Source organism: Aedes aegypti, chromosome 1, assembly GCF_002204515.2.
Source record: "Aedes aegypti strain LVP_AGWG chromosome 1, AaegL5.0 Primary Assembly, whole genome shotgun sequence".
NCBI lineage: Eukaryota > Metazoa > Arthropoda > Insecta > Diptera > Culicidae > Aedes > Aedes aegypti.
This window is the reverse complement of record NC_035107.1, coordinates 146,009,722-146,037,352: the sequence shown is the minus strand read 5'-3', so window position 1 is coordinate 146,037,352 and position 27,631 is coordinate 146,009,722. Positions and strand designations below refer to the sequence as shown.

At 38.3% G+C, this 27,631-nt stretch overlaps 1 protein-coding gene and 1 long non-coding RNA gene across 2 annotated transcripts in view; both read right to left on the bottom strand.

The window, feature by feature from the left end:
• The window catches only part of LOC5576554, a 58,944-nt gene that overhangs the window by 12,516 nt on the left and 18,797 nt on the right, over window positions 1-27,631 (bottom strand). The window contains exons 4-11 of the mRNA XM_021850064.1: window positions 19,368-20,551; window positions 13,329-13,710; window positions 13,142-13,266; window positions 12,737-13,082; window positions 12,243-12,677; window positions 8,627-9,129; window positions 8,320-8,563; window positions 8,112-8,240 (exon numbers count right to left, since the gene is read on the bottom strand). Of these exons, the coding sequence (XP_021705756.1) occupies window positions 8,112-8,240; window positions 8,320-8,563; window positions 8,627-9,129; window positions 12,243-12,677; window positions 12,737-13,082; window positions 13,142-13,266; window positions 13,329-13,710; window positions 19,368-20,551 (3,348 nt within the window). The remainder of the gene's footprint in view (window positions 1-8,111; window positions 8,241-8,319; window positions 8,564-8,626; window positions 9,130-12,242; window positions 12,678-12,736; window positions 13,083-13,141; window positions 13,267-13,328; window positions 13,711-19,367; window positions 20,552-27,631) is intronic.
• On the bottom strand, window positions 3,214-4,064 carry LOC110677950. The gene is made up of 2 exons (XR_002501342.1): window positions 3,805-4,064; window positions 3,214-3,730 (listed from the first exon to the last, which is right to left on the bottom strand). It is a non-coding gene; the product is annotated as an uncharacterized LOC110677950 (long non-coding RNA).

The following is a 27,631-nucleotide window of genomic DNA, read 5'->3' as shown; positions in this document are numbered from 1 at the left end:
ATTTTTCAACATTTTTATTATGTCATTCTTAAAGACAATCCTGAACATGCTTGCAAAGATGGGTCTCCAAGAATGCCTAAAAGTAAAGAAAAATTAGTTGAAAGAAATAGTTTGTAAATAAAATACTCTGAATACAGCAACAGCATTCAATGGACCGATGCACAAGTTCAGTGTTGATGAACAATGAATACACCACACATTGGTTGCTTTGACCATCAGTCATGGAACCACGGACGTGTTTGTTCGAACCGTGTAATATATGGGCGAACAGTTCGTTCATACAGAACCTCGAACAGTTCGCGCGAATATCGAACGAACTTTTTGAGCGAACGTTCGTTCATTGCACGCACTGTGTAATCAAAGCGTATAGTAGCGGATTCTGCTGCCACCTCTACGAATTCTGGACGATCCGTTCGCAAACCAGTATTGTCGATCAATTTTTAGAAAATACAGCTCGCCGGTTACGGATTTTTTTTCGGTATCTACGCAAGATACCCTGTATCGGAACTAGTTTGCATTAGTGCATATCCGGATGTGAATCGAATGCACCAATTGCGAAGTTATCTCGCATGGATTCTGAGAAAAATCCAACTTTGTCGAGGAATTAATCCTAACTTTTTATCGCGCTGACAAATCACCAGTCTTGCATCTGTATCGCACATCAGCTATAGTCAGCGTTTCCCAAACTTTTTCGACTTTCGCCCCCTTGAGACCAATATATTTAAGAATCGCCCCCTGCACAGTGCGTTGAATGTATGGGGATGCGAGACAAAAATCAAAACTGGATGATCAAGCTTTTGAGCACCTTGGTATGGAAAGGAAAGTTGTTTCTGGCTAAAAGAGCTGCAATTTGCATAAATTACATATAATATATGCATAATCGCAAAACTGTCCCAAGCGCTAATTTCATTATTTTCGAAAAAAACACATTCAATTTGTACTTTTATTGGCCATAATGATGTAAGAAGTTATTAGCAAATACTCGGACTCGATTATCCGGAGACTCGATTATCCGGAATTTGTTTTTCAATTTTTGTGCATAAATCTGAGATAATTTGGTATTGCAATATACAACATGAATGGTTTTGCAGTTTTGAACGTTTATAAGAAAAGGGGGGGGTTTGAAAAAGTGATTTTTTGTCTATGCTGATCAAAAAAAAAATCTTGAAAAGACCCCTACTGTTCTTAGAAATAATTTCTGGCTACGCTATCGCATCATATGAATACAACAATAAAGAATATAATATTTATTTTCTTTTATCGAAGATTTCAATTTTTTTCTTAGTGATTCGATTATCCGGAGTGAAAAAAAATCGATACTCCGGATAATCGAGTCCGACCTGTATGTCTCTTCTCACTCGTAGCTGCAAAAGTGACTTATACGCCTTCATGAAGAAAAATCGATTTATTTTTCAATTTTTAAGTTTTATATAAAATTTGAATAACATCTTGGAAACCACAATTAAAATATATTATTTCAAGCATAAACTTGCTCTGGTATAATGTCTGGTTGAGCCGAGACCACAAAGCGTTGCAAGATTTTCGGACTTTTTATCACAAACAACTCATTTTCATACTTGTGTTGGTCAAGGAGCATACCTAACAATAGTCAAAAATCTCGAAGAGTTGCAGGGAGTTTCAGCTGTATCTTTCAGACCGGTCAGAGGACACTCTAAGAAACATGTCTGTGCGTGATTTAGGGTGGAACTTTTTTTGAATTGATAATCAAAGTTACATGTTAGTATTTCATTCATTTTCAAATTAACGTGCCGATTTCTCATATTCAAAGTTAAAGTTGATCTTCTTATCACATCAAATATACTTTATCAACCTTCAGCCATGTTCTGTTTTAGATTTTGATTGAATAGATTGGTTTCAACACTCTCCGTACTAGTTGAAAGGAATGCTAAAAACATGCGACAAAATTGAGTTTTTCTGCTTCTCCGTCAACTGTCACTTTCGACGCTTGTTGTAGTAGTTGTAGTGCACTGTATAACTTATAAATACTTGTTTCAAGAATAGATACTATCTATAAACACTTGTGGATACTTATTATCGACGTGTAAAATAACTTGAATTTTTGTCTATGGAGCAACGCACTGTGCCCTGATACGTAGTTTTTATTTTTGAAGAAAACGCTATGCAGTGTTGAAGTTTTGATCAATCATACGTGTACCGAAAAATGGGCAAATTGTCAAGTTTGCTGGTGTAATACTTAAAATGTTATAAAAATGTTCTCAACTCGCATATCCATAAAAAAAAACATGGAATAAGCACCATTTCAGGGCTGCCCAACGTACGGCCCGCGGGCCGCATCCGGCCCGCGACGTCATTTTGTGTGGCCCGCGAAAAGTTTGAAGACGGTTCTCATATCTGGTCCGCAGACTGTTCTGTTTATTTGAAGTTAGAACATACCAAGCATCATTATTTAAAGTTTCGATTGAATTTCACGCTAATATTTCAACTAATATGATGACTTAATTAGTATTTAAATCTTCTAAATTGACTTGATATTTTGTTAATAGGGAAAGTGTACCAGTTATGGCTATAGTGGTTCCCTACTTGGCCATATGTGTTTTCTCGAAAACTTTCACATTTTGAATATTTTTGAATGTTTTAACATCAAGATAAATTTGATATCAAACTACTTAAACACACAGAATGATTAAAAAATTGAAAATAATCAAATTATCACGTATGGCAAAATAGGGAACCATTATGTCCATAACTGGTACACCTACTCTACTCAGTAAATCAAATTGTCACTGAAACAAACGCAAACAAAGCAATAAACCTAGCGCTATCGCAATTTTTTGTCCCAGCTTTTGCGGATTGGGATACAATCGCTGAAAAAAATTTCTTGACGGACACATGAAACAATGCACCCTTTTCAACTCGTGATTAATTTGTTGTTGTTAATACTATATCATATAGTAGCACTCTTCTTTGAAGTTAATAAGCGTTGAAATTATTCTACGTATAAATGCGAAAACGAAAAAAAAAAAAAATTGACCAAAATTATTTTGGAAAAAATGAGATAATTGTTTTTGAGCATCTTTGTAAGGATTCAGAAAGATGTTACTGGCGGGTCAGAAGGACCCGTTTGTATCTCTGTATGCCGGCAAGCTAGGGCCTGTGTCTTTTCTCTCAGAGTCGGCGTACTTGGCTATTCAGGAGTTCTTTCCTTCTTAAATAATCTGAATGAAGTGGAAATTATCATTTAACCTTTTATTTCCTAACTTACATGCATGTGTGTCTGTATAGTGTGTCGTTGGGCCGGCCTTTTGGTGATGATGCGCTGCTCTCGATGGGGTCTGCCACATGAGGGGGATTACGTGTTGCTGGGAATGGAGACTAGGTGTATTCCACTCAAATCGGCAGGAAAGTCCTGCTGGGGTGGTTTTCCGCGACGCTTTGGATGGTTGGTCCCAATAACATGCAGAGAGGGATTCAACGTGCCTGGTAGACGCAGAAGACGTCGTGAACTTGCTTCTGAGGATGGCCTGATCGTCACACAATGGCTTGGGGGTTATCTGCCACAACTGCCTGGTATATCCTTACAATCCGGCGATCTGTGTCTATGGGCGTTCTCCAAAGGATCAAGGATTAATCCGACCTCTAAAACCCACAGATTTCGCGAGCTGGAGTCTCCGGCGAGATTCGGCCCGTAGATAACCAATTCGCTCTGGTACTTCACGTGGTCGTGGGTGAGAACTTGCACCCTTGGGTCCTGATAGGAACAATAATTCCACAATACGGCTTCATTAGAGGGTACCTGGGCTATTTTAGTTTGTATGTTCATACCTGATTCGCTTTCAGTAGACTCTAAGTCAAAATTCCACTATATCACGGCTTTGATTTTATCGTAACGAAATAGATTCCGACTCGCTCAAGAGGTAAAGTGGAAAGAATCTTTGGCTTATCAAGCAATAGCCAGGTACCTCTCATTTACCCCAATTCAGCATGTTTTTCTCTTTCTCTCTCCTTGGTCCCTTTAATTGTATGTGGCAGCCCGTTTTGCTGTTTAGCAGTGAGTACGAGGGGTATAGTGTTATGTATGAGTGTTTTAACAAATTTTGTTCCCTAGATTCGTCTTTTTAAACTTTTGAGTGTGCATGCTTTTAAGTTATTTATTTATTACTACTTTTCAATGTATTTTGAATTAATTTTAAACATTTATTTTACTATTACTATACTATTAAGTATTAAATTATAAGATAAACACCTATTTACACAGCAAACATGGGATTTAAGGTCTTGACGGTAACAAAGAATTTCACTTAGTATTATATAAAGATCTTGCAAAGGAGTTGTGTGTCAAGATTGTTTGAGGTTCATAACGAGATATCATACTCTCTAATAATTACAATAATTTTATAGAAATTTATATAACACTTTATCACGACTTTCTTTAATATTTGATAGGAGAGACTGAACTTCAATCGAGCTTAAATGAAATATGATGGGAATAAGCTAAATTAGTCGAACAGAATATCGACGCAAAGAAATGATTCTTACAAAATCCTGTACATTGAATTACAAAAAACTTTACTAAATTATTAGCAAAATTTTTCAAAAGCTTCTAAACCAAGTTTTTCTACTAAATCCTGTGTGGATCAAATTCTTAACAGGATTTATATACAATCCTGGACAAATATTTCGCAGGATCCATAACAGGATTATAGAATGGAGATTCTGTGTTGGATTGTTACCAAATGAATTCCTTCATAACCGTAGGCATAATTGTTCAATAATGATAGGCGGAATTGTTACAACATTCTGTGTAGGATTCTTATACAGTCGAAGCTCATTATAGCGGCATCGCAAGGGATCGCCGTTGATGAGATGTCGTTATAAATGACGTCGTCATAAAGAAGTTAGATGTCGTTATGGAGCATGGAGGAAGAAAACGATCATAATTTTACTAAAATAATTAAAATGGCGCAAAAATGGCGTTATACTGAGTGACTACCAAATACATCTCGAATGTCATAATAGAGAACGGTAGAAACATAGAAATGTCGCTACGAATGTTAAAATTACAATGGAAATTTGAAGATGTCGTTATAAAGAGATTTGTTGTTATAACGAGTTTTTACTGTAACGTCTTTAACATGATTCTAATATAAAATTATGTTCAGGATTTTCAGCGCTTCTTGACCTAAATACTGACATAATCTTAAAACACAACTCCTTCGCAAGAACTCGATAGAATACCAACAATTCTTACTGAATCCTTATAGTAGGATGCTCAAAAACAGTTATTTCAAATTTGTTTTCCAAAATAATTATGGTTAAAAAAATGATTTTTTTGGCCCGCCGTACAATATTATTGCTGGAATGTGGCCCGCGGCTCAAAAAGGTTGGGCAGGCCTGATTTACACATTTTTTTTCAATATCAACAAATCTGTTATGATATTTTTCCCTTACTCGATATTCTGTATCTCGATATCGAGTTAGAGAACCATACTGAAAGTTGGTTTTCATGGCTAACTCGATGGTCCCTTGGATCGCAATTGCACTGGTTTGGTGTTCTATAACTCGATACCTCCCTAACTCGATGGTCCCTTGAATATCGAGTTATGGAGAGTTGACTGTAATATCTACTGAATCTATTAGACATACGTTAGCAAAAGTCTTAAGTATATTACAGGCTTTTCACTAGACTGGGATTCCGATACAGTAATACTTTACTGATTATAATTTATGCATCCACGTATTTCGAAATAAGTACATTGTGTCTTCAACATTGTCAGTAAATAACCAGATGTAATAATGCATCCGCCTGATTCAAAGTTATTTTTGTTTTCAGATTACTGAATAAATTCCAAATAATTGCTTATAATTCTCACAAAGTTCTTCTTCAAAAATCCGTCCAATGATAATTATAACCAAAAATTATTGAGATCACCGTTGCCTGTTGGGAAAATTGTTAGTTGCCGTTTCGTGTTTTTGAAATTAATAAAAAAACGAATGCCTAAGCAATAATTATATTTTGTCTATCAAATCGAGTGTTGTCTGTAATAAATTTCAATTTTCCAGAACTCAAAAATGGATCATAAAAAAAAAACCAAAACGGCCGCTATGAAAAGTACAGATAGCGCCACCGTAATCTTGTATGTTTGACAGAACAGCAATGCTGTCACAATTTTAAATCCCTTATACGATGGCGCCGCTGTTCTGATGCGGTAAATCCCGAAATAGTAATCTTGAATGATCCATTTTCGCCCCCTTTCAAGAGTTTTCGCCCCCCAAAATTCAGTTTTACAAATTATCGGCCCCCTGAACCTGAAAATCGCCCCCTGGGGGGCGAATTCGCCCACTTTGTTAATCACTAAGCTATAGAATCAGATGTTATGGCAGAATAGACTGCGATATTTGGCTGACGCCTCCCAAACAGTACTGAAAAGTGCTACTGTTCAGCACCGGAAACAATGCTGAAAAGTAGCACTTTTCAGCATTGTTTTATTGGTAAGAAAAGCAGGCAATTATGTAGATCAAATTATCAATGAAAAGATGATTAATTTGCAACGGAATCGCAAAAATAGAATTGTGTGATGATTAATTAAAATCACCTCTCAATTGCAAGAGCACAAATCTAGAGGACTAAACAGTGGTATTAAATGAAATTTAGATTGATTGGTCGCAATCAACAAGTTACTAATCGTTCAAAATGTCAGCATGATCGTTTGTTTTGTTCTTAAAATTTGAATTTTTGTTTTGGTTTGGTATTACCAATAAATAAATAAATAAAAGCGCACTTTCAAGCAAAAAGTTGAGATATTTAAACTGCCGTGAATCGCAAGTCAGTCCCATCTGTAAAAAGTAGGCATTAAGGTGCAGATGAATCGAAGCCAAACCTCAAATTTTCAAGAGCACGAATCTGGCGAACCGAACATCCGTTCGAGCTGAAAACTTAATCGATTGGTCACTTGCTGGTGATGACCAATCGATTAAGTTTTCAGCTCATATGGTTGTTTGGTTCTCTAGATTTGTGCTCTAGAAAATTTGAGGTTTGGCTTCGATTCATCTTCACCTTAAGAAAATGGGCTATGAAGTTTCCAAAATCATTTTCGCAATTTACTTTTCACTACGAGATCTTTCCGAGAAAAATATAAATATAATCAAAATGCGGTTCATTTTTGTGTTACCCCGTGCGGAAATCTGTAGTGGGATTGATATGCGGTTACTTTCCGTAATGGGACAATTTGACTTGCTGTTTTTTTTTCCTATTTTTCTAAACAAATCATATTATCTCATTAGTGCAACTGAAAGAACAAGGGAAGGTTTGTAAAAAATTGAACTCAACTCAATTTTGACGAAAATGAAGATGGGACTGACTTGCGGTTCGCGGCAGTACAAGTTTTGCGTTTTTGGAGAAATGTGAAACAAAAAGTGTAAAAATAGAAGTCGCATAAGAATTAACGTAAAAACTCGATTACTTGTATAAACAAAATCAAACTCGTACAAAACAGTGACGGAAATCGTTTGAGTGACGAGTTTCCTCTTAAAAACAATGCTATTTTTTTAGTTCATTAGTGTATATTGTTTCGTTCCGTATACACGTACAATGTAAGTCGAATCCATCCGTAGCAGTTGTCAAATAAATTTTATTATCATAAATCAAGTCACATAAGAACCGTGTCCCTGGCTAATATACATGATTCAGCAAAGTTTTGAAACAATAAATTTTAAGCAAGTTTGCCAAAAAATATTTAGTGCTTTTTTGTTGAAAACTGGTCTTCTGGCTCTAACGTTTTCAATTCTTATATCTCTTTAAAATAGTCCACTTTTGGAGCTATAAAATGTACGTCACTTTTAGGGCTTTTAAAAATGCGTTATTGGCAACTCACTATCTTTTCCGTTTGGGAGTTATTGTTGTTTTTTCTTACAGAGAAACAAGGTTACTTCGATTTTGACACGGTTTTATTTTGGCAACATCAACTTTGTTGGCATGTTGCCAAAATCGAACGGGTACTGTACAGTTTGTAAGAGTTTAAAACTTTTGAAGGTTTTCGTTTGGGCTCATTTATAAAAAAATGTCGATTTTGATTTCCAATAGAAATCAACGCGATCGATGAGATAGATCACTTGATTTGATTTTAACTTACCTTTTTGTTCAGCAAATCTTGAAGTTTAGATTCAATAGCTGATAATGAATTTCGCTTTGAAGTTATTTCCTTCTGAAACGCATTCAAAGCAGCTTCAGAGTCGGCCAGTTGAATTTCACAACTTTTAAGCTGGAATGTAGTAAACAGTAACAGTAAGAATCGATTATGTAAATAATTATTGTTAGTATGTAGAAAACTTGACCATTACCCGAAATTCACTCTCCATCTTAATGCGTCTCATTTTGCAAAGCGTTTGCCACAGATTGGTGTCCATTCCGGCAGGGCTGTTCGAGGTCTGGTCTAAACTGTCACAAGCAGCTAGATAATCCACACATTCTTGCGGCAACAGAATGTTGCTTGGCTGTGAAGCTTTTTTGGCGGTGATCCGTTTGGCAAGGTCTTGGAATATCGATACGGTAACTACCGCTCGCAATTGAGCCTTCGGACGCTTTCTACAATGACATGTCAATTGGTATAGTATCACTTCTTCACTACTCATCGTAAAATAACAATACTTGAATATTTTATAAGCTTGATCAACTATCGCTGATTGTGCCGTATCTGAAAAGTTTATCTTAAATTGCTTGTCCAGTAGTCGATCCTTCATGCTGAGTGATTCATATGTATTTTTATAGTCGTTGACCTTATCCTGAAGTTCACACATTGTTTCAGTCAGTGCGTCAATGTGTTTAGCTCTAGAGTCAATTTCTTCCCGCAACGTGTTTGCAATACGATCGTAAACCAGTCGTTGATGATTGTAAAATGTGTTCCGGAGGATTCGCATTTCTTCCTCCCTGATTGCTGCTTCGATTCGGATTTTCTCCAACAGACATATTCCAACTTTGGTATTGAACTTTTTGATTTGATCTTCCAAGCTTTCGACAATTTGTGCTTTCTCTGTTTCAAGAATCTTCTTATACCGCGTACGTTCTTTGTACAGGAATTCGATTTGCTCTTCGTATTCCTTGACTTCGCGCAGATCTGTCTCATTGAAGTATTGAGCATCTTTTCCAGTTTCCTGTAGGGAAAGTGTTCTATAAATCAACTTTTTTGTTATTTTATCTTTGATGCCTTATGGGATGTGATGGGAGAATCTTGACAGGATATAACGTGACGGATGATAAAAAGTTGAAGGGAACCTTTCAATGAACACGGCTTAGGCTAAAATAGCTCATGGAGTGAAATTACTTTCAGGAAACATATTTGATAACAGGTATCAGGTATCAGAAGGCCGGCTCCAAAGACACGTTCCCCACCAGTTGAGAGATTTATGCCATCGCCATATTTGAGTCTATTTCATCATCTACCCGATGGGAGAGGAAAGGGAAGGGAAATATGGGAGGAAATAGGAGTGGGGTCCCTTGAAGAGGGAAGATCGCATACACGCTAAACTTCATCCGCTCAAAAATGAGGGCCGAGTACACAAAATCGGCCTCTCTTCATGCAGCACAGATTCTGTGCAAAGAGGGCTGTACACAGTTTTGTGCAAACGGTAGTAAACAAACCGAATGAGTGAAATGCGCACAGAGGAGGAACGCTTGGAATGCGGAATTCGCTTCCATGTTTGTTTTGCTTCTGAAAACATTAAAAAAACATTCCGATTTTAAAGTTTTTCAGAGATTTCTTCATTCGAATAGCTGAAGCGGAAGCAAATGGGGAAAAAACTTTCTCATTTGCGACCATCTTCCGGCTTTTCTCTGAAAAAAAAAAAAATCCCTGAAAACTCCCCATCTTACCAACGGCCAACAGTTTGCTGCCGCGCGGGAGATGACTGACAGTTCCATTTCCCTCGATCCGCGCACAGCCAATGGCCAACACATCGGTTACACATAGCATGAGTGCGACTTACACAGAATTTTCACTCAGCCAGAGAGTCCTGCATTGGTTGCCTCATTCTGTGTAGTTTTAACACATGGGCTGCGTTGAGCAGGCTTAGCGTGTGGCAAGTATTTTGATTCCTTCAAATCTTAACCAGACGGGCAGCTGAAATGCTTATCAACAACCTTGTAATTTTTAATAGCAGTGCTTTTGCTGATTAAAAACAGCAAAGCTACCAAACTGCTTTGATCTACGCCACTAGCCACTTCTCACTTTTCAATATCATTGGCCCCTTTTTTTAATCCTCGGCTATTCTTTGAAGACTTCACCTTGACGAATTTTGTGCGTCAGCCAGAATTTTTCCTTGTTTGCAACATTTGCTAGTGGTATTCGGGTACGTGGCATTTAAGCTTGTGGTACAATCAGGCTAGTGTCAAGCAAGCCTAGGGCGCAAGCGTGGCGTAAAATTGTTGATTCGTATCTGCACAGTTATTCAACTAAATCTATGAAAATATAGATCCTAGTGTAACATGGTCATTTTATGGAAATATTATTTTAAGATTTATTATAGTGATAGTAGAAATGTAGATACTTATTGTTGCGTATACAGTTATTAACTTCCTTCGATGTAATTGGTTGCTTCCGTGTTTAATTTATTTTTCTATTTCAAACGATATTTCGTTGAGAATTTACTAAATCCAATAAGTTCACTAAATATTTGCAAACTCAGAATCACCACTTCTAAATGATATGCATTATTCTCAAATCCGCATAACTTGCATGCAAGTTCTCTCTTTTTATATGACCGGCAAGCAAAGATAAAACAAAACGAGACAAGACCATCTAGAAGGTATGCGTATGAAAGGGATGTAGTTTTGGGCAAGAACGATGGGGAGATTGATGAAAATCGAATGTTTGAAAGGTCGTCGAACTACTTCGGGAGTTTGACGCACTTCCGGCCAAGAAGACCGTACTATTCAACCCTATCTGAGGATTTCAGTGACTTCTACCCGTTCACTTTGACTTGAACCGTGGATGAGGCGAGAGTGCGCGTAGTTAGTACTTAAGTGTACCTTGTGTCGCGGTGTGTTTAATGTGGTGATTCAGCAAACGTGAGAAGTCTTTAAGATTAAGTTTTTGTTCAATACTTGTTCCTTTCCGCGTCGCATTAGCCAACGATAGGTCAAAAGTTATGTGCGGTCTATTTTTTGGTGTGTGTATAGTGTATAAAGAAGGTAAAATGAATCGTCTTTTTTGTGTGGAAATCATTAATTAATTAATTAATTGCGTCGAAAAAGCCGATCGACGGCTTCTTGTGTGAAATCGCTTCTAGCGATAGAAAACCTGCTCGGCACACCGCCCGTTTTCCTCAAGCGCATTTTCGACCCCACGCTTCAACGACAAAGGTCCCGGGTCGGGGAAGATTCCGGAAGGGAGACGTTCATCTCCGACAGAGCGAAAGGTCCAACACGCTATTCTCCGCCACGTGTGAACCATTGAACGGATCGACGGTCTCCACGTCGATTATTTGCACCAACCGTCACCCGCGTGCAAGTCGAGAAGCCAATTTGGAGTGCAACGCGCAATACTTCGTCTGGCGAGTGCTGCTTGGCCGACGACGATAATGCAGAACACGGTACCGTGAGTAGAACAAAGCATGTCCGTTTTTCGAGCTAAACCACGAGCGGAGCCTAGCCGCATTTAGCGTGTTTCACTAGGAATGCAATTTGTAACGACATCTAAAGAACCATTCTGAAGTTTTATCAATTCTCGAACCGAGAGAAACATCTGTTAAGTCACTAAACTGCCCATACTCGCATAACAGTCCCATTTATATAGGAAATCCCATATAATATGGGACTGTTATGCGAGTATGGGCAGTAAAGGTGCATGTAAAAATGAACCAAATGTCAAAAAAAAAAAAAAAATGGAAATCATTAAATCGAAAACAGAAAAATAGAAACACACAATGTTTTTATTTTGGAAATAAAACAGCTGTGTGTTTTCTTATTAATGTATTCGAATCCTCTGAGCAGAATCTCAATAGAGAAATTTAAAAGTAGATGTAGTACCTTGTACCTTTTAATTCCGCCCCCAAATGCTGGATACGAGTAACTGACAGTGAAGAAGACTGCAAATGGTAGTCGAAATACGGGTATCTGTCAAAGATAAGCATTTAGGGGCGGAATTGAAAGGTACAAGCTACTCCATCTACTTTTAAGCCGTGTGTTTTTATTTTTTTTTTCGATTTGTCGATTTTAACTGTGAAAACTTCTGACATTTTATTCCATTTTTACATGGGCCTTAACTTACCAGACAATGAGGGACCGGAGGCGTTTTCTTGATTTCATCTTCCCAACGGTGTTCGAGAACCCCATCCATCATCACCATCAATGCACGATCCTTGAAATCATCTGCCATCAGTTCCATCTGCCTTCTTTCCTTTTCCGCTTTTTCCCGTGCTAGAAGACATTCCATGCTGGGAGTCAGGTAAGGTGCCACCGAAATTTCATGATCTTCCGTTTTGACAATGGTATCTGGGATCTCGTCCGGTTCAAATCTAGGATCGACAATCGCTTCCTGTTGCGCCGGAGGCATTTCCAAAAGCTTAGAAATGATGGCCAACTCGCTCTGAATAACACGTAGGCGAGCGTTTCTCTTGAGAACCATGTTCATTTCGGTATCTTTTAGGGTTTTCAACTCATCAAATTTTTTGTTGAAGTAATCTCGAAGCTGCAACATTTGTATCTATTGAAAAAAAAAACATTGTTAATTGTGTAACACACTAAAACATAATTTAAACCCACATTTCCATAAACTTTTTCAAAGTAAAGCTGCTCAAATGTGACCACTTCCAGCTGCTCGAAGCGTAACGGCATCGGTTCCACGTACAAATGTGTCGTAGTCCCAGTCAGAGTGGTATATTTCTTCTGTGCAGCCCGGGATAAAACGTCGATCACGTTACCATAGTCTGGATCACGGTTCAGTATGGATTCCAGCTGATAGGTTGGCGTTGGTTTCCAGGGCAACAGGGCATCATGGCTGGCCATGAGTTCTGTTTCGCGATACACAGCCATCTTTGCTAAAAACTCGTGATCGCGTTCGTTCGGTAGCGAGGGATAATTTTCCACGGCTAGCTTTGTGAAGATGGATCTGCGGGAATAGATAGAGATTTAGTTCTTTTTTCAGGTTTATTCTGTTTCAAATCCTACCGCACTTTGACTGGTTTACGTTCCATGATGTTCCAACATTTTTGAATTATCATTGCGTTGATTTTCTCCTGACTTTTTATGAAGCTTAGCAGTTTGTTGTGTTCCTCTTCTCGTTCGAGTTTTGCCTTGATTTGAATTGAATTAAATTAAAATAGTCATGTGTCGTTCTATTCAGATTTATCATTACCCTCTCTTTCAGTTCTTCTGTGGTTGATTCATTCAAGTTGAACGCTTGTACGGGAAGTCGCTGCTCATCAGTTGCAACATCATTTGCATCCAGGAGTTTCCTCAGTTTGCTTTTGACTGCCTTGAAATCCTTCATTATTTGCAAACGCTCCTGTTTGAATTGCAATTTTTCGCTCTCCAGCTTACTGATACGTTCCATGTCAATCCACCGAGTGAAGGTAAATCCTTTTGGGACAAAACCAGTGGTAGGATTCTGAAACATTGCAATAACGTCGTCGGTTTCGAGGCTCCGTTTTAAGTCCTCACATCTCTGGGCAGTCGATGCGCTACGATGTTGTTTAGTGCACACCAGACATCCCGTATGACCAAGCGTGATTATATATCTGAAGAGTAGAATTTGAGAAAGGCAATACATTGATTACAGAAGTTTTGAGCATTCATGAAGTTATATATTGTATGTTATTATTCTATTTTTTTTTCTTTCTATCTTTATTAACGAGATTTTTAGCCCTGGGCTAGTTGATCTCGGAACCAACGGCTTTACTTTCCTTCCGAAGGAAGTCGTCACTGAAATTTTTAGTACCTATCTCGGGGATGGGATCCGATCCCAGGTCCTCGGCGTGAGAGGCGTGTGTTCTAACCACTACACCAGGTCCGTCCCCATAATATGTTATTATTATTATCCTTGCTATTAAGACCTTCAGCCGATGGCTGGTTCGTTCCACACATATTGGATGTCAAAATTAATCAATTTTACTTTTCTTCTGTGGGACATTATACTCCAACTAAGATCAAACCAACTCAGTAGCTATGGCTTCAATAACGATAGGTAAGAAAACGGAAAGCAAAGTCAGTGTTATTTTGAAACGTAATTCATATATTTTTGATTTTATTAAATTTATTTCACTAATCTCCTATTACACATTGCAAACGTTGAGTGTCACAAGGGCGTATCTACATTGATCGATTTTCTCTTTCGCTAATAACTTGGCCAAATATATGTTTTTGATTGTTATTCTAGTTTCCAAAAAGAGTTCTCATCGTCCTCCTTCGTACTGCATTGCAAAATGTAAAGAAAATCGATTAAAGTTCAAGTAAAAATCCAAAGAGAAACTTGATGAAGTGAAATTGATCACTGCAGGTACGCCCTTATGATACTCAACGCGATATTTTATAAGGCTAACCCCCTTCTTTGGTTAGTTGCGTGACGTTCTTTATTTTATTTATTTATTTTTATTTTATTTATTTCCTCATTCATCTGACAATCTCAATAAATGTTACTTGTACTAATTTAAACAAATCTAGGGCTCATCGAATCTAAAATTTTTCGTCTGAATACTGTTGACGACATTCCCAAATCAAATAGGTACGCCACATCGTTGAATGCTCTCCGTTCAATACCTTGGTGGCCGTAACAGCTTATTGGGTGATTCAACGTTGTTCAAGGGTTTCTAACCCAAGCAAGCAACACCGGTCAGCGTATGGTGGAAGATTGGAATGGTCCCTCCACGGAAGCAACCGTAGAGCATAGCGCACGAACCGTGTTTGAATACGTTCAATCCTGTCAATTCAGTTTGCCTGATACGGACACCATACAATGGAAGAGAATTAAAAAATTGAACGAACAAGCGAGGTGTAGAGTGCTTTCAAACAATGGACATTAGTAAAATTTTTGGTCGTCCGCATAACAAACTTTATTGATTTACTCGATCAATGATTTCCGTACGATGATCGTTAAAGGTGATCACGGAACACTTATTGATGCTGAACATCATGCGATTTAGTTCACACCAACGGACGAAAGTGTTCAGTAACGACTACAGTCGTTCGCAGTCTGCTAGGCTTTCAACGATGACACATATTTTCAGGTCATCGGCATATATCAATTTACACCCTACACCCAGTAGAGCCGCAAACTCCGTTGACGTAGAGTGCGTAGAGAAGCGGTCCAAGGTTACTCTCTTGCGGTAGGCCAGAGAAGTTTTTAAACCAAGCGGAAGTATACGATCCAATCTTCACGCAGAGCTTCCTGTCGCAGAGGTACGATTCCAACCACTCTACCATAGCGGTCGACGCACCCATCGTAGCTAATTTGTGCAATGGGTTTATTCACAAATTTCATAACGCCAAAAATAGCCATTTTCGACACCCACCCACCCCCTCGTAACGCTTTTTGTATGAATATTTTATAAATTTTGTATGAGCTGTAACATCACGAGGACACCCACCCACCCCCTTCAGCGTTATGAAATTTGTGAATAGGCCCAATAGGATACGATGTCAAAGGCGGCCTTCAAATCGGTGTAAACGGCATCTACTTGTTTCCCATCCTCTAGCTGGTTGATGCAACTTGAGGTATCGCATCATTAACAGTTGCACAATCAGCATTGAAAACTCAGTTGGCAATCGCTCTTCGTGCGCGACATACGTTTTTTCATCAAAGCTCCCGATTTCGTGATTTATTTTGCGGTAGAATTTTGTGTTCTACCCAAAATGTCTACTCATCGTAAAAACACCTTGGTAGTGGATTTCAGTACCCTACCAAAACGTCCGACTCTAGATCAGGTGGAGGAGTTCCTGAAAAACAGAATCAACCTCGACATGGCCGACGTCAGAAGTATTCAACTTCATCACTTAGAGTTACTTCGTCTGCGAATCGAAAAACCATTACCATCATACGTTGTAGTCGACGGTCATCGTAGCTACATTAGCTACCTGAAAAACGATACCAAGCAACAACAACGCACATCATCGAGCACAAATAAAAAATCGACAACGCAAGGCACCGGCAAAGAGAACGCAAACAACCATTGCGACGCACCATCGGCTCATCTCGCCGACTCAAGTTACGATGACGATGACGATGAGGACGAAAGCGATAACGATGACGACGGCAACAACAATAGCGGCAACGTACATGCGAACGAAACAGTAGAATCTACCGGGAAGAGACGGTTGTCGACTGAGACTAGTTGTGGAACAACAGACGACAACAATGAGCCGAAACGATCTTGTAGCCAGGGTGGCCAGAAAACCGGCGTTAAAAATGAACAAGAATGGAAAGTGTACCAAACTCGGTCAAGGAAAAAATTAATACGAATTTATTTGTAATGTTAACATTTTATTCATTACAGACACGAATGCACTTAATAGTGTAAAGTGTCTCTAATAAAAAAAAAGCATTGAAAACTCTTGAAAAATGGTTAGCGTAGAGTTCGAGGAGGACACCATCGGTTTGATTGCGCTTAGAGTTAACGAAATTTTAAAAATGTTTTGGATATCGACGGAGGCAGTCTTGCGTTCTATCAACATACTGCGCGTAAAGATGTTCGTTGAGCGATTTGTATGCATCACTTGCATCTTGAAAGCGGCGTCCACTGCTTGCGGTAGTGGCGTTGACATCAGTTTTTCGCGCGCTTTAGCGAACGGAGTCGAGCATTCCCCCATGGTGGCTTTGCAGGTGTACGCATCTTTGAAACGTTTGACGAAAGATAATTCAAGACAATATCGGAAAAAATTCTTACAGCAACGTTCAAATCAGAGCAGGTGAGAATTTCGGTCCTGTCTAGACGCGCTAAAAAGCCGTGCAGCAATGTAAAGTCGATGCGTTTGAAGTCCAATTGAGGAATAACTTCGTGATGGAATAAGGGCTCGTTATCAGTAGAAAAAAGCCCAATTTTTAATGGAGGGTGCTGGCGATCAATTTTGACCAGAGAGACAGCGCATGCACAGTCAAGGCTGTCCCTGATAGCATCGGAGAAGTATTTTACAAATACAATATTTGAACGTATTTCTGGAGGAATGTATCCAGCGCAGAAGAACAGAGACAATTCTGCTGTTCGGATACGGACCAGTACGAGCTCTAAATCTTCCACGGCACACTGAACTGGAGAAGAGTGAAGTTTGCGATGAAAAGCGATAAGGACGCCTCCAGCGGACTTCTTGTGGCTGCTATTTGTATTGCGATCATTCCTGTAGACAGCATAGTTTTCACCAAATAGTTGGGCAGACGACACAGTTGCATCGAGATTGATCGCCACAAAAACAATGACATCGTACTCGCATCCATTTACTGCTAGAAACAGCTCAACAGAGCAAACCTCTGACGTTTTGGAAATAAACGTGCATTTGACGAGTGTGCTGTGAGGGCTGAAACGGTTGCACAAACGGTGACCCATTACCGAAACTAGACAAGTACTCGCCTCTGACGAAGGTGCTCGCACCTCCGCCGTCCTCCAAATGACGCGTTGTGTGGATATCTCTCCCAACGTCGGCTATTCCATGTGGGCCTCGATCAACATGGTTGCGTTCTTCAAATGGCGGATTATTGAAAGCTACCCCGTCACCGTTAGTAAACTGCAACGGGTAGAAATTAGGTGCGGGATCGTCAGAAGTTAGAACAAGATACTGGTCCAGTAGAAGCATTAACCTAAGAATGCTAATTTCGCTGCTGTTCGTGTTACCAACATCTAGTTTGCCACGAACTGACAGCTTGAGCACCGGGCTACAAAGTGTCAGATTAATTTTAAGAACCTAAAAAACATCATGGTATAGAACAAACAATGAAAAACTATAATTTAAGGTAATAAAAATTGAAATCATTTTTGTGACCACTGCACCATTAGCGTTCTACTACTAATATTTCTATTGTTGGTCCCCACCGTCCTCAAAATAACGTCCTATGGTTGATTCGCATTCATAGCGCTGTCGAAAGGGGTCTCAACAGGAACCCTTCCAGGACGGCGCTTATTGGATTGATCATTGAATTCCCTGAACAGAAGTCCGTCCGGCCAGGTTGAAGCGTTTAGAGCCAGTTCACGGTGGTCAGGATTCAATCCTATTTTGAAGGAGACGAAAGTCAGCTTTGCGATATCTGCATCCTTGGCAACCAGACGAATAACATCGAAGGGTTCGAAAACATTCAAGCAGCGAGCAACAATTTTCTGCACATCTTCTACCTTAATCAACGGTTGGAATCCCGATAGGCCAGAATTTTGGGAGTTGCGGAGGGGGCACGATGGATGGAACCGACAAGTCAATTGTGCTCGTTCCGAGCTCGACGGTGACTTGTACTGTCTGGCCATTATTCCCGCGACGTCGTTTAACACTGGTTTTTGGCCAGCTGGGTGTACTAACCGCTATACCTGGCTGGCGCTCGTTAACGATGTTCTCGACTTGCTTACTCAAAGATTCGACCACATTAGCAAGCTTCTGCACTTGATTTGTAATCAAATTTAGATCCACAGGTGATGATGATTGAGTGACTCTTTGAGAAACGAGCAAACACTACGTCTATTCAATATATCCCGGCATTTGAGACAGATAAACATTGCCTTCCCATTCGAAAACAGGTCTCCGTTTGCGCGATTGTTGAAACCGCAACATTGCTGGTTTATGTGGAAGTATGTATCACAGAAGCCACATCGTACCGGCTCGAGCTCATTGATTTCGAGGCTGCATTTCCCGCAATTTTTCTATCCATTCTGCTTTGTACACTTTCAGTTGGTGATAGTATTAAACGAAGTGTCTATAGGGGTTTGCAGCTGGTGCTGACGGTCGTAGAAAACCAATGTAGTGAACCGAAGAACTACGATGAAAACCAGATTCCGGAATCTCTCAGGATTTCAAAAAACAGGGTACTCCAAAATCCTAACGTTCTTCAGGATGTAACGATCGAAAACGCGAACGGAGATTAAAAAAAAAAAAAAAGACACGGACACCGTCTTCAGCCATTTAGCTGCACAGACTGTAACTTAACACTAGACAACGGACAAGCATGCTCCAGTGGCACAGCTGAGAAACATTCCTGATGAAAAGTTTCGACGGCTGAAGCGGGAATCGAACCCACACCCCATGACACGAAGCGATTACTGCCTGGCGACACTAACCACTCGGCCACAAAACCCACGGACACGAAAAAACAGTAAAAATCAATAAAAAATATCTCAATAAAAAACACAATCAACAATATACATCAGTGATTATAGACACTAAACGAATTTCAAAATTCCGCAAAATAATACTCATAAAACATACTTACTGATGTGAAGGGTCGCATTTGGCAAGCCTAACACCTAGCCTTGTTCGATCATGCGCCAAAAAGTAGGCTAATAGCTTATCTGATGTCGCATCGTAGATTGTCACCAAGCCGTCGATACTCCACGTGATGAGATGAAATTGATCGACGAAAATTTGAAACTGTGGTACCTGATGCTTAACTTTGATAGTTGAACAAATTTGGATTGATAGCCGTCCCGTTGAGTCACCTTCCAGTTCTATTACATCAATTTCATTCGACAGAAGGCAGATGCCATACAATCGTCCAGATCCATTCATTTTGTATTCTAGCTGAGAGTATTGTTTAGATGTTATGCCTTTCTCTTCTCGACGGGTACCATCACTCAAAGAAATCGATATTCTTATTATATCAGATGTTGGTTCCAGCTCATTTTCAGATAGACTGCCAACAATCGACATGACATTTTCATTGACATCGAAAGTGAATTGAAGTAAATTTTCCGGGGCTTCATAATGATGAACGATATTCATGGTATTGCCGGGAAGGCCTTTGATGAAAAATACATTCATTTTCTCATCAAATGCAGCCAAGTGAGATCCATCGGAGCAGAACAGAATGAATTTGATGGCAGCGTGACTCAGATGAAAGCTAGTGAGCTCACAAGGCTCAGTTGGATTGAAAAAAGATATCAGAGAAACTATTCCGTCTAATGTTCCAATGGCCACGAATGGGTAAACTGGATTTTCAACAACGCATTTGACGTTAGGAGTATTGTACTCGGCTATTCTATTGCCGCTCTTTACTTCAATAGCTATTAAATTATCAGACGCTTTACATGCAATTAATATCTCTCCTAATGGTCTTAGTAGAACAAAGTATGACAACTGACAGTCGAATTCTCGTACTGTGATAAATTCCACATTTCGGATATCGTTATCAACCACAGTTCTAACGAGGTTACCATTCATCGAAGTTCCATAAAGACCTTCGCTGGCCGAGTAGATCATCAAGCGCGAGTATGCTTGCGGAGGTTTAGTTACCCACAGCTGATTCCAGACTCCTTTTTGACGCTTGTAGTAGCTTACACCTCCGGACGGGTCACTCAGAAACAGTCCACCTTTGCAGTAGAATATGAGGGGAGGCAAAAGGTTCGGTTCTTCTATGGGCTTGATAATCTGGTGCAGTTGACCCGATGTCGCTGAAAACTGTTAAAAAAAAAACAACGTAAGAGTATTTTTTTCAATATGTGTTGCTGCATTTGGAAGAAAACTCAGAGAAGGAATAAACGATTGCATAGAGCAAATTTCAATAATAGCTTATGTGGAAAACATAAGGATCAGAAGGATGAGAGTGTTATTAGAATTATTATTATTATTATTATTGTTTATTAGAAACATTTTCAGCCCAGGGCTGGTTCATCTCTATGTTATTAGAATTCTAAACATCAGCCCTGGACACGTAGCGGTAAACGCGCAGCACTTCAACAAGTCCAAGCTGAGGGTCGTGGGTTCGAATGCCACCGAGGATCTTTTCGTGAACGAAATGTTCTCCACTTATCTAGACATACAGTATCTTCGTACTTACGTACTTGCCTGATGCAAAAAATGGTCAATTGACAAAAAGTTGCCCATTGTTAGCTTTACCATTGCAATTCATGCTCACGTAAGAACAAACAACTATGATCTATTATGTTTTCAGTTCAACGCTGTGTTTTCATAGTCCAAGATTATCCACGCACTCCTTTGAATTCAGGGTGACCTTTCTGGCGTTGATGAATATAGTTTACACCTAAACAAACTCAACAAAATATGTCGTACTAGGTTTCGAAATCAACGATTGGATGGGGTTATCCAAAACATCTTTGAGATTAGTCCTTCCTATCTACAGGCGTAACTTCGGAGGTTTATGAATAAGGTCCTACCCAAACAGACTCAGACGAACATATTTTATCAAGTCAATTGAATACAAATCTGCTAACAATAATTAAAGAAGGTTTACACTCATGTGGACTCAAACAATTAGGTGTATTAAACCAAATTTAGAAGGTAAATGAATAAGGTTTATACCCTAAAAAAACTCATTTAAACCAACAAATTTAGAGTCTAACGGCGTGCTAGAGTTACAAAAAAACTCCGTTGAATACAGATCAACAAAAGCAAGATAAAACAGCAAGGCTCAAACTCGTGTCGGCTCGTAACAAGTTAGTAAACAAAGTTTAACATTTCTAGATTATCATTAAACACCTTTGAGCAAAGGCCTTTAGATTTACGGACGTACAGTGATCTATTTGGCGTCAATGAAAAAAAAAATTACACCCAAGCAGACTCAATACAATATGTTATATCAAGTTTTGACATCAACGATTGCTCGCGATTATTTATAAACGTCTGAGAGAAAAGAGATACGAATATAGACGTACCTAACAAGGAGATTTTTCGAAGGTTCAAACAAATGATTCATACTTAAGCAGACTCATAACATATTCCATCAAATGTGTAGTCCAACGCTTTTTTTGTTTTGGGTTATCAAAGAACTCCGATGAGAACAGAACGTCAGATCAACAAACCTTACCAGTAATATTTTGAAGATAAATTTACATTCATATGGGCTTATAGGGGGACTAGGGGTAGTTTGGCTACGTTAAGGAAAATAGCAATTTTAGATGTGAAGAACATTATTTTATGCTCTTTTTTAATTATGGTCGGATAAACAACCATTTTTTCTATCAAATAGTAGATACAGCTACCCTTTGAAGCTATTCTGGGGTTTAAAAATCAATTTTTAAAAAATGCTTGCTTAAGGTGTAGATGAATCGAAGCCAAAGTTCAAATTTTCAAGAGCACGGATCTGAAGAACCAGACATCCGTTTAAGCTGAAAACTTAATCGATTGATCACATGCTGGTGGTGACCTATCGATTAGGTTTTCAGCTCAAACGGATGTTTGGTTCTCCAGATCCGTGCTCTTGAAAATTTGAACTTTGGCTTCGATTCATCTTCACCTTAACTGTACATGTATTGTTTTGCGCTTGAGTTTGGCGTTAGCCGTGCTGTAAACGTACACACACAATCATACTTGTTTATGTGTTGCATACATCAAGGCGTTTGTTCAGATGTTATTGTCGAATAATAGTATACATGCAAACTTAAATTATATTACAGGAAATACTGCACACTTAAATTATTTTACAGGAATCCGTGAATTTCACCGTAATCTCAAAAGCTGAAAAGTTCGGTGAAATAAATTAACGGAGTACGGTAAATTTCAAAAGTTTCGGTAAAGTTCAAAAATTTCGGTGTTTTATTTCACCGGACTGTTCAGCTGTTGAGATTACAGTGAAATTCACGGATTACGGTAAAATAATTTAAGTGTGTGTGGGCTTGTACTGAATAAGTACGAAAAAACTATTTCGATGGATCGCAAGTGGAGTGTCCATCCCGGGACATCCCGGGACAAGATATCCCAGGATTTGAGAAATTTCGGGATTTCCGTTTCCCTGGATATTAATGATTGCGTCCCGGGAATCCCGGGATTTCCCGGGAGAGAAAAAAAGGTAATTATTTTCATAAAAAGACTAAATTACCAAATTAGTAAAAGCGATTTTTGTTTTATTGCGTTTCCTTACAACATTTCTAGTTATCATATTGCTGTGTGCGTTTGAAACGCAAATATCAAATGCGGAAACACCAAATGCGGCAAGATTTTTCACAAGGAAAGCGAAGTCAAATTTTGATTTTCTATGCTAGGTTGGCGGTGATATGGATCATGGTTGCTAAGTATCCTTTGGTTACTTTGTGTTACCGCATTTGGAGTCAAGTTCAACCAGATTTGCACGTCAAACGCAAACAGCAATAATTGTAAGCCAATCTGAATCGGTAAATTATAATAATTAACTTCAAGTATGTTCCAGTACAGCACTTTCAATGATCTTCAAAACGTTTCTCCTGTACTTATATGATGATGATGGTGATTTTTAAATTGTAGACTTATATGTTTAAGAATCAGAGAAAAATAATAATTGATTATTTTCAAGTTTTTTAATTATACTATGGTCGGTGTTCAGACATACCGGACTAGATGATATTTTGACGTTCAAGAGAAACGTTAAGGACTCCATTTATGATTGTTTCGATGCTATTTTTGTATAGATATATCATCAAATTCATAAGTTCTTTTATAGCAGCATTTCGAATGTCTGGGGTACATTTTCCTGGAATCATTAAAAAAAACACTTTGTCCAGTCTGTCTGGACACCGACCATATAGTCAACCATTTTATATATTTTACACAAGCAAATTAATATGTACTATATTAAAACTTTTAACCATATTTTATATTGTACATGCCATTGTTCCAAATACCGTGCATCTAATCCTGTTTGATGGGTGACATTTTGAAACATCTATAAATCAAACTAACGAAGTTCATCATAATTAAAACATTTGAATCAATCATATATTTCATTCAGCTATTTTCCAAATATGACTGAAAAACGGAATTATGAACTCACAGTTGCTTATGTCCTAATGCCGTGCGTTGACTGCGTTGAGATCACTTAATAGGTGTGCTGACGTTTGTCACAATCATTTAGAAAAAAAGAAATAAATACGTAAAAAATCGACATAGTTCTCATTAGGAATCAGAGTCAGAATCGGCCAAGGTAATAGAGAATTTTTTAACTTTCCCAGCAAACCCATAATTAACTAAGGTAAACATTGATTTTTTTGTAACTTCATTAGAATAAATGTGTTTATCCATTTTTAAATTCAACTGTTCATCTTAAAAAAAATCTCTTTATTTAAATTTAATTGTAAGCACATTGTAAAGTTGAAATTTCACTTCATTTCAAAGAAAGTAAAATTTTGAACGAAGTGCGTAGAAATCACGGGATCCCGTGAACTGTGAACTGCGGATTAAAGTCAGAACCATTGAGTCCAATACACACATTTTGGACCGCGATTTTGGCATAAAAGTTTGGTACTGCACTCAGTACCGTACAATGGATCGTCTTCGGATATTGAAGCCCCCGATCATACCATGTCTGCAGACAATGGATATGGATGAAAATACTGTGCGCCAAATAATGCATTCCGGGAAAAGTCCAACAATTCCTTGTAAAAGGGGATCAATATTTTTTTTATTATTTTTCCTTTGAAGCTAACATGCAAAGCAACATTTGAAATAAAAAAATGAATTAATTTTTATTGAATTATATCCATATTATTCCAATTTGTGTATGTTCCAATTCTAAACGGACCACAACAGTCGAGAGCTGTCCTGGCCATGTCTTTGCAAATGCTGTGGGAAATGGGAAGGAATGAACACCTACTTAAGAAAGGTGCAGACAACTCTACGAAATCTTATAGATGTTACGGGACGTTGTGGAATGTTGATGAGGAAAGTAATGCTATAGAATACGTTTAGTAAACGTTCTGGCCAGTAAATGGTTGATATTTACGTATTTGCAGCAGATTGGAACAAACTCACCAAATTAATTTTACTAAGCTCCATTACAATTCACCGATCCTTTCTCTGTACCGCCAGTTCACGCAAATTCATCCTAGGAGGCCGCTGCATAGGCCAGGGGAAGTGGTTCACCCAGAGTGAATTTATAGCAGAGAAAAAGTAGATTTTGTATGAAAATTGACAGGAAAATGAATGACAAGTTCATCCACTTCTCCTGGCCTATTGTCATCATCTTGGAAGCGTACAATCGCTAACTTACTGCTTTTCTCCATTGAAATCGATCATCACTCGATCGATTGTCAGATCCACATTTAAACTGTCTGCTAGTTCCACCATTCACAATTTAAAACTCTTCAACTGAATTAATGATCTACAAAGTGTATTGAACACTCGCCTGTGACTACAAAATGTCTGTTTTTGGTAGGCTTGTCACCTGAAAACCCGCCGAATTTCGAAATAGTTTATTCAAAAATCGCAACAATATTTATTACCAGCGTTTGATTGCATTCTGGCGTTCAACTTTGGATGAACCATCAACAACTTTTCTTAAATCAATGCTTTCATTACACAAATGGATACTTTTCATCAAAATATCGTCCTGGTCAAGGATGGAAAAAAATCGTCTCTAGCGACTAACAACACAGTATTTGAGCAGTCTAAGAGGGCCGTTGTTCTTGAAAAAGCATGATTGCATGACATTTTGTTCAGATATGTGGAACATCTGATGCACTGTTTGTCGCGGGACAAACTGTTTGTCGGATATTGTAACAAGTTGCGATTAACGTAAATCGAAACACATCCACGGCATTAATTTTTGCCCAAACCATGCCAGATAAACTTCCGGATCAAGAATTGCATACCAGGAGTCGAATCTCGGAGTAAAGGCTTAAAAATCCTCCAAAAATCATGACTTCGGTTTGAGAACATTTGATCGTTAGCACACGTGCAGAATGATGCATTATGCGTAGAGCGTAGTTTGCTATGAAAACTTGACGACAAAAGGGCAATCGTTATTGCTATGATTGCAGTATAAAGAACAACCGCGAAGCATCATGGATTTTGTCATGAACACTAAATTTCCATCCTTGGTCTTGGTGGCATAGCACTATCCGCCGTTTTGATATTTTTACCAGCCGAATTGGAATAAATGAGAAACCAAGATAAAACGTGACATCAAATACAAAACATATCCACCAACGCGCACAGCCTGCTGTGATTCTGTACTCAGAAAAAGTTCTTATATAAACATAAATGAGTTAATTTGGTAGATATGGGTTCGGGTTTTAAAATATGAAATTTTTCAATTTCGGGTTCGGGTCGGGAGTTAAAGGCTACAAAACTATCGGGTATAGGTCGGGTTCGGTTTCGAAAATAGTTGGGTTTAAGTTCGGTCGTATCCAGCTTTTACGCTGCTATAAAACACCAGCGGGTGATTTGGCTTTGAAATTTGTTGCCTTCGGATTTTTTTAGTTAGGTCATAGTAGGCAGTAAATTGCGTTTGTTGATTTAAATGTCAAAGATTTTCACTGCACTGTTATGTTTTTTTCGTATTCTAGCTTTAATAATTGACATATTTTTTTGTTTAATTTTTATTTTATCTCACTTTAGGTACCTAAATCACCCTTTTAATGACCGCTATACATGAATATTAACAAGAATTTGGCTCATCATTAATTTATTTATTTATTTCGTCAAACGACGTAGACTAGTACATTTTACAAATACATATTTTTGTTTTATTTCTTAATACTAAAATTATGAAATTTATAAAAAATATTGAAAAAAAAAAAAGTGTAGTGTAAGTAATGTTAATTTCATTTTGTTTTATTTTATGTGTTGCGATTTCTAGTGGATTTGAAGTATGTTTTTAGATTTTGCCGAGACATGGTAAAGTCAATAGTTTCGCAATGTTGATTGTAAATGGCCATCATTTGATTTAGAGGCCCGTTTTTGTTCGATGATGATTTGTCAAGAATAAGTTACGATTTCGTAGTTGCCTAGAAGGAGCGTAGAAATTTAATTTTGATAAGATTTCTGTAGAATCAATACGTTTCGAAACGATATCATTTACAAATGAAACTCTTGCGATTTCACGCCGCTCTTTCAAAGTTTGTATGTCAATAAGCATGCAGCGTGCTTTGTAGGGTGGAAGTGGAAATGATGTCCAACCTAATTTACGAAGAGCATATAGTAGAAATTGTTTCTGTACAGATTCTAATCTTTCTTCGTGTGTCATTGAGAAAGGAGACCATACAATGCTGCAGTATTCCATGATTGATCTTACATATGCAATATATAGAGTTTTAATTGTGTATGGGTCATGAAAGTTGTAGCAGAAGCGTTTTATGAACCCTAGCATGTTATTAGCCTTGTGAATTATTGTATTGTAGTGGTCTACGAAAGAAAGCTTAGAGTCTAAGATTACTCCTAAGTCCCTTACTCTTTCACATTTTTCTACATTTTGATTTCCTAATGAAATTGAAATTCGCGGTGTTGTTCTTTTTCTGCTAAATGATATTAGGTTGCATTTTTTTACATTCAGTTCTAATAGGCTTTTTTTGCACCATATGTAGAATATTTCTATTTCATTGCGGAATACATTGATGTCTTCTTCATTTCTTATTTCCAGGTACAGCTTCATGTCATCAGCATATATTAACACTTTGAGTTTATTAAAAATGAAGGAAATGTCGTTTACATACATAATAAAAAGAAGAGGTCCCAAATGAGAGCCTTGAGGGACACCCGAAGTGACTTGAATTGGTTTTGATTTGTTTCCTTTGAATTTTATTATTTGTTGGCGGTCAGTTAAATACGATT